Below are 12749 nucleotides of genomic sequence, written 5' to 3'. Positions count from 1 at the left end.
AAAAAACCACTTTGGTGACCTCTTTTAGTTTGCAGATCAAAGGCAAATAGGCATTCACTCTTCTTAAACAAAAGGTTTATTTGGCTTGACAAAAATTGTCCTTCCGACCCTTGGTGTGTGAAATTTGATGTTCGGTAAAGACAAAGGAACTGGGGAAAAAATTCATAAGGAATCAGGAATCTCCTGGGGGAAAACCTTTCTGAGATTCACCAACATTTGAACATCTTCAAGAAACTAATATAATCCTAATTTGGCAAGACAGGACCCCAAGGACCTTGAGAGCAAACACACTGTGTAGGTGAGAGACCTTTGAATTTGTGAGCTCACTCAACACCAGAACTGTAGAGTCTTTTCTTAGGAGAAGGCTAGTTGTGCCCATAGCATTTAGCTGGTGCTGAAATTCCTGATGACTCAACTCAGCTGTCTCAGCACTGCAGACATGCTATGAGACATTCACATGAAAGAGACTGGTGGCACTCAAAAGTGAAAGCATGGAGTTCAGGTCAGTTTCAGCATGAAGCACCTGGCATCTATGGCTGGTAGCAGTTTCTATCTTCAAGAAGATGAATTTGAGTTCTTGATGTCACTGCCAAGCAGGGGGTCTTAAGTTCACACTTGGCCTCAGGTTCATTCAGAAAGCTGGAGGACAGCTTCAGATATTTCTCTTCATTGGGAACTCTTAAAGAAGTCTACATAGTTGCCTTACCCCAGGTGACAGCTCAGGAGCAAAGAAAGAAGACTCACATCATGTAAACGTAGACGTCACCTTGGCTTAGGAGCTCCGTAGGACACGGAAAATTCTGCAAGGGAAATGACACTTAAGAGTCGCCTCACTTAAGGAAGTCCAAAGTCATGCATCCCTTCAGGAAGAGCTTCACCTGCAACTCCTCCCACTCGGATGCAATCGGGCAATCACCAAGTGATGTGCCTCGTCCGCATCACGGTCATGCCGCACTAGCAAGTTTCTTGGGGAAGAGAGCTAGAAGGTAAACTGAGGGTCAAATTCTCATGCAGAAGGGGAAAGTGTTTTGCTAAACAGAAGTGTGGTGGCATCCACTGTGTACCCAGATTCCTGAATCTTCCAGATACAAGTAGTTTCATCTCTGGCTTCAATGGTGAAGCAAAAACATCTAGTCCTGATCCTTGGCCCAAATTAATGGCTGAAGGGTTTATCATTGAAAAAGAAACTCCAGGAAGGGAAGAAAATAATCTTGTTATAAGAAGGAGGAGGGCATGGAGTCACATTAATTTAAATATTAAAAGAGATGAGAGATGTGGCTTTATACATTATCCCAAACAAAGAAAAAGTTTTATAAAGAAAGAAAATGAAAAATTCTAGTTTTATATAAATATATTGATACTATCTCTTTCAGAAATAATCTGTATCTTTATTACTTCTGATTTTATAACCTCCTTCCTGCAACTATCCATTTTGCTTTCCTTAGTCATAACAATCTTTCCTACATAAATGGGAATTCTTGAATAAAATGTAAGAAAATAGAACATATTATAAATTAAAATTCAGTTTCTGAGTAAGTCACAATTTTTCAGTTTCTTAAGAATGATAATGCCTAAGGTCTTCTAACCTCCTAATAGTCTAGGTTTCTACAATTGTCACTTGTCATTTTTTTCTCTTTAAAAGATAGCCAATCCTTGACTCCTTCACCCTATTTATCAGACAATATGTGCAGAAGACATGAACTAATTTTAACCTAAATCTATGAAAAATATAATCAAGAATATAAGTCTTAGACTACTCCCTGAAAACAACTTTGAATTACCTTTATGTTAGCATTAAAAACAAACACACACACAAGCAAGCAAAACTTTATACATTAGTTAAGAAAACTAAAAGCTGGAAGTTATGTCAGCTTTATGGCAGTATGAGACGCCCCTCTTTTCTGCCTCCATCTTTTAACAACTAAAATTTGGCATCCACCCATGAACAAAAGTGCTTCTGTGGGAGTTGTGGGATCCAGCATCATACACCAAAGGCCCCAGGAGGAGTTGTGCCCACCTATGTATCAGGTAATAGGCAGACAGACCTCAGCACAGGCTGCGGAATAAGCAGGAGCCAGTGAACTGGCCCCAGTCCCTCTCAGTTATGGTTGAAGAAAATATGGAGAGTGCTGACTTGGGCAGACACTCACAGATAAGAGAGCCTTTGCACAGTCCAGTCTTCCCGAGGAGAGGCTCAAGCACTTCATTGGAGGAAAAATATATATACAAGTTTGGATGCACTGGAGAGAGTTAAGAGGAACTTTGCCAACACTGCCCTTCCCTCAAGGTGGCACAGTGAAAGCCTGAACTAGCCAGTGGCAACCTCTCCCACACTGGGGAAAGGAAGAATGATGACTGTGTGCCTGGCGTCCACAGCTGTGCAGGACATTGCTGGGAAAAAAAACTTCTCTCCTGCAGCACTCAGAGTAGTGAGGTGGGATCTCCTTGACTGGGGAAGGTAGGAGACTGAGAAAGAGGCAAATAAGAATATTAGAGGGCATTTCAAAAAGGATGCAGTTCCTTCTGGTTGTGTTCAGGAAACCTGCCCACCAGCTGCTGAGGAAAGCCAGCAGGCACTCTTGACACCTTCTGAGTGTTAAGTTCACACTTCCTTCGACTCTGCCACTGGCTCCTTGTGCATGCTCCTGAGTGTGGCAGCAAGAGCACGCTCTGGTGGATAAGCGCATATGAAAAACAAGTCAGGGTCTGTGGGCATGGGAGAAACTAGAGCTGTAGCACCACCTTCTGGAAGCAAAAGAGAGGTTTACAGCAGTCAGCCTGCTAAGATCCAGAAAAGACATACAAGCTTAATAACTCTGCCACAAAGAGGGAGCAAGAAGCGTGAAGCAGGTATGTCCATATAAAGTCAGAGAAAACCCAAGATATAAGTAGGGTGAATGAAGACTATCTCCTATCTGAAGGCAATTAGTAAAAAAATGAACTGCTACTTGAAATGCAAAAACAGCAACACGAAACTTCAAGGAACATGAAGAATCAAAGAAACGTGACATTACCGAAAAATCTCAGTAATTCTCCAGTAACTAAACTCAAAGATGCAGAATTCTATGATTAACCTGAAAAAGAATTCAAAATAGCTGTTTTAAGGAAATTCAATGAACTGCAAGAAAACACAGAAACACAATTCAATGAAATCAGGAACACAATACATGAACAAAGTGAGAAGATTAACAAAGAGATAAAAATCATAAAACAGAATGAAACAGATTCTGGAACTGAAGGATTCAATGAATGAAATGAAAAATGCAATAGAGTATCAACATCAGAATAGACCAAATAGAAGACAGAACAGTGAGTTAGATAGGAACTGTGAAATACTCTATCAGAAGAGGACAAAGAAAGAAAGAATGAAGAAAGCCTATGTGATCTATATAAAAACATCAAATGATCAACTATCAGAATCATTGGAGTTCTATGAAAAGAGAGGGAGATGGGGGCAGAAAGTTTATTTAAAGAAATAATAGCTGAGAACTTCTCAAACCTAAGAAGAGATCTGGACAACCAAATTCTCAAACCTAATAGTCCATTATTGCAACTGAATGAGACCTTCTCTAAGACACACTATAATGAAACTGTGAAAAATAAAAGACAAAGAGAGAACCCTGAAAGTAGCAAGAAAAAATATAATGTCACATATAAGGAACACCCATTATGCTATCAGTATAGTTATCAAAATAGTATGGTACAGGCTTAAAGATTAACATATACACCAATGGAACAGATCAAGTGTCCAGAAATATACCCATGCATATACAGTTAACTAATATTTGAGAAGGAAGCCAAGAACACTTGGGGGAAAAATAGTGTCCTTGATAAATGGTGTTAGGAAAATGATATTTACATGAAATTGGACATCTATCCTATACCACTCATAAAAATTAACTTGAAATGGATTAAAGACTTAAATACAAGACCTGATGCCATAAAACTCCTAGAAGAAAACATATGGAATTAGATCCTTGGCATTGGTCTTGGCAATGCTTTTTGGATTGTGACATCAAAAACACAAGCAACAAAAGCAAATAGCAAGCAAGACTACATCAAACTAAAAAGCTTCTGCTTTTTCAGCAAAAGAAATAATCAACAAAATGAAAAGGCAACGTATGGAATGGGAGAAAATATTTGCAGATCATCTATCAAATGAAAGATTAATATCCAAAATGTATAAAGAACTCATACAACTCAATGACAAAAATACTGGTTAAAAATGGGTAGGAAACAATAAGTATTTTTTTGAAAGAAGATATCCAAGTGGCCAACAGGTACATGAAAAGACACTCAACATCACTAATCATCAGGGAAGTAAAATCAAATCCACAATGAGATATCCTCTCACACTTGTTAGAATAGCTGTCATCAAGAAGACAAGAGAAAACGAATGTTGGTGAGCATGTGGAGGAAAGGGAACTCTTGTGCACTGTTGGTGGGAATGTAAAGTGGTGGAATCACTATGGAAAACAATATGGAGGTTTCCTCAGAAAATTTAAAATAGAATTACCATGTGATCCAGCAATCCCACTTCTAGGTAAATATCCAAAGGCAATGAAAACAGAATATGGAAGAGTTACCTGCACTTGTATGTTTATTGCAGCATTATTCGCAAGAGCCAAGGTATGGAAACAACCTGTCTGTCAACAGATCAATGGATAAAGAAGATGCGCTACATATACATACAATGGAGTATTATTCAGCCATGAGAAAGAAGGAAATCCTGCCACAGGACACAGATGGACCTTGAGGCATTATGCTAAGTGAGGTAAGTCAGCTAGAGAAAGAAAATACTGTATTATTTCACTTGTATGTAGAATCTAAAAAAGTAAAACTTGTAGAAACAAAGTAGAATGGTGATTACCAGGGGCTGGGGGGTGGGGAATAAGAGAGATGTTGGACAAAGTGTACAAACTTGCAACTAGAAAATGAGTAAGTTCTGGAGATCTAACACACAGCACAGTCATTTTAGCCAGTACTGTATTATAGAATTCAAAGGTGCCAAGAGACTAGATATTAAGCGTTCTCACCACAAAAATGAAATAATAATTATATGACTTGACAGAGGTGTTAACTAACACTATGGTGGTAACCAAGTGGTAATCATATTGCAATATAATAATGCATCAAAACAACACATTGTACACCTTAAACTTACATAATATTTTATGTCAATTATTAAACAACAACAAAAAAAGAAAAAACTCTAAAAGCCTGGTATATCTTTTGAATGGACAGAAAATCATTAAGGTGATACCAGAATTACCCAAGAAGGTACTCAAACAGTTTCATCAGCACCACTAAATTAGTACATTTGCTTGCAAGGAAAAGATGTACATTAGAAATCTATTCTACTATGTTGGCATATGCAAATAATGAAAACCACAGAAATTCTGTGTTAGTTATAGACCAAATATAAGGAAATAAGGCAGAAGAGATATTCTAAACATGTTTTAAACATGCAGCACCAATTAAGTTGAGGTTATAATTTCAGTCTTTGTAGACAAGTGGCAACACAAGGAGTCCTGGCAGAATTCTTCATGGCCGATAAAGAATATTTTATTATCAGTGTTTACTAGTTAGGTGGAAAGGAATTCTAATGAAAAATCATAGGAGGAAATTTCATCAAAATTGACCTTTTACTCTGCTTCCCCAGCTCAGTTTCTTGCCATTGGTTACTTAGTTGTTTGGTGAAACAGGATATGGCCTCAATTCACTCAAGTAATACCACGATTAAAGCTCTGAGAAATGATGTCCAGTAAGATTTTGCTCTTCAGACAAAACGGCCAACATTTAGCTGGAACAGAAGCAGAAACCTCCCAATTTGAAGAGTCAAATTGGCCCTTACCATATTGTACAGCTTGGCACCCAAAATGATTCCTCAAGTCAAAGGAAAATCTACAGGCAGATTTACAGAGATCATCTCAAATACCAATAGGAAAAATTATGAGTTAAAATAAGAGGAAAAAGTCTTTTGAATGCTGATCTTTCCTATCTGCCTAACTTACCAACACATTAACAGAAGGTAGAATTACATGATTAAAAAAAACCACACATATGTATGTGAACTTTATAATTATTTCATATTTTTAAAATCTATTAGGGCACAAAATGACTACATTTTAAAATTGCTATGGAAACAGCCAAGTACATATTGCATTCAACTTAAATTAGTTTAAAATCATCTCACCTGTGTAAAAAGTATAAACTGAGCAAATTGCCAGGGAAGCATAAAAGCAACATTGGAAAGGCAGAGTGCAACAAAAAATCTTCTACTGTTGTTCAAGGTCCTTAATGGAGAGAGTTGACACCAATAAGTTTTACCATAAAATTGGCCTATCATTGAACAGAAAGACTAGTTGCAAAACGTTAAAATCTAATGTTACCCTTACCTTTGATGTAAGACAACAAAATACAGTTAACTTTTAAAAGCTCATTAAAAATAACTTAAAGTATTTGGATTCCAAAAATGTTTATTATAAAACAATCAAAATTAGGGATTTAAACAAAATGTTGTATCTAGTTTATCAGTAAGTATTTTAAACATATAGCACAGGGAATTACAGTCATTATCTTGCAATAACTTTTAATGAAATATAATCTGTAAAAACAATGAATCACTATTTCGTACACCTGAAACTAATATAATATTGTAAATCAACCATATACTCAATTAAAAACTGTAACTATGTATAAAATTAGAAATTTAGTACTCCAGCAAGAAGGTCAGAAAACAGAATGTGAACTGTCTTTGCATACCTTGAGATATTTACCTATATGAGCAGCAGTAGTTTTTATGTAACACTACTTTTATGTTTCAAAAAGCAATGAAGAGAAGTATAAGTGCTGGTGAAATAATACGTTAACAACGATAAGAAAAATTTAAAGAGATTTTAAACAATCACTTTAAAAGAATAATTCTGGAATACAGTTAAACTACTGCATATTGAAGTTTAAACTGTCCATCCTGCAATTATAAGATATATTAATAACCAATACCTTTTACCACAGAAGATTTTACTATCTTTTAGAATATGAAAAAAAAGAAATGCAAACATTTTGTGTATATTATAAAACTTCTTTTTATAAAGGTTGTATTGGATTGTGATAAATCCTACTACAGTATATAAATTTTCAAAAGAAAATTTTTAATGTTCATATTGTTAAGTAGTATTATCACAAAATATACTCATTAAGTACTGTTATCTTATATTTATAAAATCCAAAAATAAACTTTCATGTAGGTAACAGACCAGAAGTTAGCTGTTCCCTTCTCGAGCTTGGTAGCCATGCAGTATGCCTCTATTTACTTTCTTCACGCTGACATACAAGGGCGTTAAATGTCTGCACGGCAGTGTGCTAGGTGCTCCATGGTTAAAGAGAGAAATGTGGCATGGTCTCTGTTTCCAGTGGCATTTTAATATATTAAGTGTATATTTAGACATTTGAATATGTGTGTTTTATTAACAAATTTATAGTTTTAAAAAAGAAAGAAGATGTACCTAAATGATTTTAATATAGGCAGAACCTGATAGGTACTAGGAAGTAAAGTATGAGGTTCTCTGGGAGTTTGGAGGAGACAGTGATCAGTATTTCATTCAGTGAGAAATCTCACGAACGTTCTATGAAACCTATTTCTATGATAAAGTTATTTATAATATTCTACTATTTATGCTTTTGTTGTTTCTCAGACTTCTTAAACTTCTGAAATGCTTATAAAATTAACCCCACCTAACAAAAAATGTGTCTAGGGAAAACAGCTAAGATGAAACTTTGGTTGAGCTTCTAGAAATATCAGTAGTTCAGAAACACTCATAAACATATTATAGATAATCCTTATCTAGCTAACCTAAAATTTTTCAAATTCATTTGTGCATAGCATACTTTTTTCATGCTCCATCAAATCCACAGGTTGGAAAACAAAGTCAGCATACAAATGTGTTGAAGGAAAAAAAGTAACAGTTTCTCAAAAACCTTTGAGCCTTTACCAAATACATATTAACATACACATTTTGATTTTTTAAAACATAATTTAGTTATCTAAAACCTGTAGCCTAGGCTCTTACATAAAAAGCAATTTTTCAATAGTAATTTTAGACTTTTTTAAACTGGAAACACAATTTAATTTTGAAGTAAATTTTTTTTAAATAGAGCCTAAATTTAGTAATTATAACTTGATAGGTTGATGTATTTTTAAGACACTTATGACTTATCTACATTTGTTCTGTAAATAAAAATTACCTGAGAATCATAGTTAAAATGTACATCTGAAGTACCAGAAATGGATATGAGAAACTTTCCCGGAGAGGTGGTGTCCACATCACCCGAGTAGCCTGAAATCAATAAAATGCTTACTTTACCTTATGTTCCATTGCAATAAACATCATTAATTTAAAAATCATGGATGGGTTGGTTTTAATAATTTTAATACTAGGGTCATTTATTTCTGAATGCCTAGTATAGCTTTTCAGTTTTTGGAATTCTCCTAACAGCACATAGCCATTAGGTAGAGAGCCATTAACTAGCAAGTACAGACACAAGTGAAAGATATCATCAGGCCAAACATAAAGAAACCCAAAGGACAAACAAGATGATAGGTATAGAAGCAGTGAGGATTCTGGAAATGACAAACCAGATCCACATTCCAGCTCTGCAGTGATGACCCTGGCATCCCAGGGCTTTGGGATGTATACATGCTCAGAAAAACATCTTAAACAAATGTCACCAAGGGCATTCACAAACACCAAGAGAGTTTGTACAGGACACAAACTCTTAAAGAGTAAAGACACACATCACAAGTAATGAAGATTGTCTCTGAATTTGTGAAATAAACCTTTGAAAGAGTTAACTATAAATTTCTAAAAACAACTAAAAACTGATTATTTCCAAAACACATGGGCGAAAATATTATAAAATTTTATATCAAGAATCTGAAATTCTACAAAGAATCTAAACTCTTATAACCTTGCAAGAGTCTTAAAATTTATTGCTCCTCTTCCAAGAAACCAAAATTATAAACCTTAGAAGATGAATTATGGAATGTATAAAAAGGTCAACTCATAATGTCAGTCGTCTGGCATACTCAAGGAAAAGGTCTTGTCTTTACACTAACGCACTGGTGACTGACAATGTATTTGTTTGCTTTAAGTTAATATATTTAAGATACTTATGTATAAATTTTTATGATTCCCTTGTCTAATTGATTTTTAAGTTAACAAGTATCTACCTTTCCCAATAGTAATAGATAAAGACTTCTATCCCAATAACCTGTGCCATAACATATTACATACTTCATTTCCAAAAACTAGCAGTCAGATTCTTCCACTTTCCACTGCCATATCCTCAGCATCTAACACAGGAGTCTGGCATGTGTCCTGTCCTCGATATTTTGTTGACTGAATCTATCCTATTCATTCAAATAAGTTTCCATGAGCTCTTTTAAGGTGGATCATGTCTTGTTGGGCTGAATTAGTTAATTTCTATTTTGCACTCAGCATTTAGTGTTATTGAAAGGCAACATGATATAATAGAAGGAGGTGAGGTTTTAGAGCCAGACCAATGTAGAATAGGAAACCCAGCCTTATCACGGAGTAAATGTGGAATCTTGGATAAGTAACTTAACTTACTCAAGTCCAAACTTTTATTTCATATCTTCTACTGTGAGAATAACAACTACTCTGACAAAAAGTTTGGTAGGAGTAAATGAGATAATGTGTATGAAGTGCCTGAATTCAACAAATACAGTATTTTCTTTTTCTACAAAATATATGTACTGTATAAATATATATACTAAAAACTAGACAAGATATTTCAAATCATAAATTCTAATTGTTATGTAAAAATGTGGATCAACATGATTACAATATCAGCTTACAACACAAACTTCTTTAAAATATTGTGAAGTCCTAACTAACATGCAATTAAATATAGTTTTGACAAATTTCCTTGTTCCTGTACCACTCCTTCTATTACTTAAACATTATTTTCTAAAAAACAAACCTCTCCATGGTTGAAAAAGTAGCATAATACTGTAATTAGACCTCCAAGGTGAGTCCCACTGTAAAAAAAAAAAAGTATATAATCATAATTCATATAAAATATAGGGAGTTCTTCACAAAATTATCTTAGATTTTAAACTGTCATAGTACTAAATCACATAAAATAAAAGCAAAAATTTTAAAGTACCCATGTTGTAGTTGATGTTTTAATCTTGAATGCACAAGCATACAAAGTGTCCATATAAAGTAATATGAATCTTACAATTTCTCATATTTAAAATATTTTCTAAGTTAAAATATTAGGTGTGAACATAAAATAATTTTTAACAAACAGGCCAGCACTTCAGAGTTTATATTGCATTTTTTTAATATTCTGAGTAGAGGCAAATTTTTGTCATTCCCAGTTGGATTTCAGTGACTGAGAGATGAAGACAAGAGTCTCACAGTTTCATTTAGTAGTAACCGAACCATCTAAACTACTGCAAATATGCTTTTGTTGAAAGCCCAAAGAAACAACAATGTGGAACACAAAACTCAGATCAAGGATGACTGATAATTATCAAAGATTAAGAACCATCTCTTAAAGTTGCCTTTTCTTTAAAGTATTGTTCACCATTGTATACACAGCTTCACACTTGTAAGACAATAAGTATTGGTTGAAGGATTGAAGAAAGGAAGGAATGAGTTCAACAAAACAAGCTAAGGAAAGCCAATGGGAAGTAATTTACCTTTAAGAGATTTTTCACTGAAGGAAATTCAAAGGACGTACTTTGGAAAAAAAGAAATTGAGAGGAGGAAGGCATAAGAAGCAAGAACAAATGCTGCATATAGACACTAGGAACATGTGGATAAATCTAAGGAAGTTTGACAACATGAAAAAACAACAATGACTGCTGTAGAGGGTAACAAGGTTACTAAACTATGGTCATAATTCTAAGATTGAGGGGCTGTTTTCAAGTAAAGTGTTCTGAAATTTGTTGCACTGATCAGAAGAAGGGGAAGGATATCAATTAATTCTAGACTTGATCAAGTTAGAGATGCATGCTAACCATTTATCATTAAGCACCAAAAGAAAAGAAATGGAATGTCTACCTTCCAAGTTAATGCCAGTCGGGGAGAATGGCCAGGGTAAGAAATGGAAAATTTCCCTCCAAATTCCTATTTCTTTTGTTTCTTATATGCCATGGTTTCTAATTTCCTCACAGTTTTGGTGACACTTTTATAGCCAACATATGTTACATTTACACATCTTTCTTAAAGACTGGAGACTTATAATATATTTGATATTCCAGAACTTTGTAGCCAATTTAGAGAATTACCACCTTTTGGGTAGCTCTCCCAGTGAAAAGCACTAGTTTTTAAAATGTCTTAGTCTTGTGTAACATTTTCCATATTTGAAAAAGCATAAGTAATACAACCTATTTTCAAAGATAGAAATTTTTAAAGCCTGTATCATAATCTCAAAGTAATCCTTTTCTCTCAAAATACTGATGAGCTTATATAAATACATTTTTCTTATATGGCATACATATAGAAAAGTGCATAAAAATTTCTAGATAATTTATAGAACACTTATAAAGCAGGATGTCCTTATAATCTCTGTTAAGTCACTGAAACAGAAAATTGATCACACCCTCAGTCCTCCCTTGTCACCCCTTGAGACAGCCACTATCCTGAGTTTTGTGATTATCAATATAACTGCTTCTGTAAACATATCAGACTATCATTTACTATATTCAAACTTAACGCAAATGGAAGTTTGCAGCATTTTTTAAAATTTTGTGCCTGCCCTAATTCTTTCAACATTGTATTTGTAAGATTTTTCCATGTTGATGTTTGTAGCTATAGTTCATTCATTCTCATTATTGTATAGTATTTCACTATATTAATAAATCTACAATGTGCACATTTCTCTGTTGAAGGACATTTAAGTTGTTTCTAGTTTGGAGCTATTACAAATAATGCTGCTTTGTTCTTATACATATTTCCTGGTAAACAACGATGACTGCTGTGGAGGGTAACAGGCTTACTAAACTATGGTAATAATTCTAAGATTGAGGGGTATACTTAGGTATATTTACTTAATTCATTTTTTTAGCTTCATCTATTTATTTATTTATTCTTATTTTTTGTTGAAGCATAGTCGATTTACAATGTTAGTTTCAGGTGTACAGCAAAGCGATTCAGTTATACACATACATACATACTTTTTTTTCAGTTCTTTTCCATTAAATTGGAATTGCTGAGTTATAAGGTCAGTACATCTTCAAAATTACTAGATAATGCACACTGTTTTTCCAAAATAGTTGTACTAATTTACATGTTCACTTACCAAGGATAAAAGTTCCTTTTCCCAATCTAGTAGATGTGAAATAGTATCTCATTGTGGCTTAAATTAGTATTTTACTGATAATGACGGTGGTCAATTTTACATATGTATTATTGGCAGTTTGGAATTCTTCTGGAAAATGTCTGTTCATAAATATTTTGCCCATTTTTCAATTGGATTGTCTATCTTCTTAGTTTTTTCCTACTCCATGAGAAATTGTTTCGTATTCCAGCACCTAGAATAGTGCTTCCAATCACAGCAGGCATTCAATAAATATTTATCAAATGAATGAATGTAAGTCTGGATACTATGCTGGATATATGCTTTGCAATATCCTCTCACAGTTTATGGCTTATCTTTTGATTCTATAATATCTGAGGAACTTAAATTTTTTCCATCAAATTTATCAGTTTTTC

General features: G+C 34.2%; 1 protein-coding gene across 1 annotated transcript in view; it reads right to left on the bottom strand.

The window, feature by feature from the left end:
• The window catches only part of DPY19L2 (dpy-19 like 2), a 76162-nt gene that overhangs the window by 42121 nt on the left and 21292 nt on the right, over window positions 1-12749 (bottom strand). Inside the window, exons 7-9 of the mRNA XM_010988079.3 lie at window positions 10006-10063; window positions 8248-8339; window positions 6197-6296 (exon numbers count right to left, since the gene is read on the bottom strand). Of these exons, the coding sequence (XP_010986381.1) occupies window positions 6197-6296; window positions 8248-8339; window positions 10006-10063 (250 nt within the window). The remainder of the gene's footprint in view (window positions 1-6196; window positions 6297-8247; window positions 8340-10005; window positions 10064-12749) is intronic.

The sequence above is a fragment of the Camelus dromedarius genome, chromosome 7 (genome assembly GCF_036321535.1).
Source record: "Camelus dromedarius isolate mCamDro1 chromosome 7, mCamDro1.pat, whole genome shotgun sequence".
Taxonomy (NCBI): domain Eukaryota; kingdom Metazoa; phylum Chordata; class Mammalia; order Artiodactyla; family Camelidae; genus Camelus; species Camelus dromedarius.
Note: the sequence above shows the minus strand (reverse complement) of the source record. Positions and strands in the feature narration are given on the sequence as shown.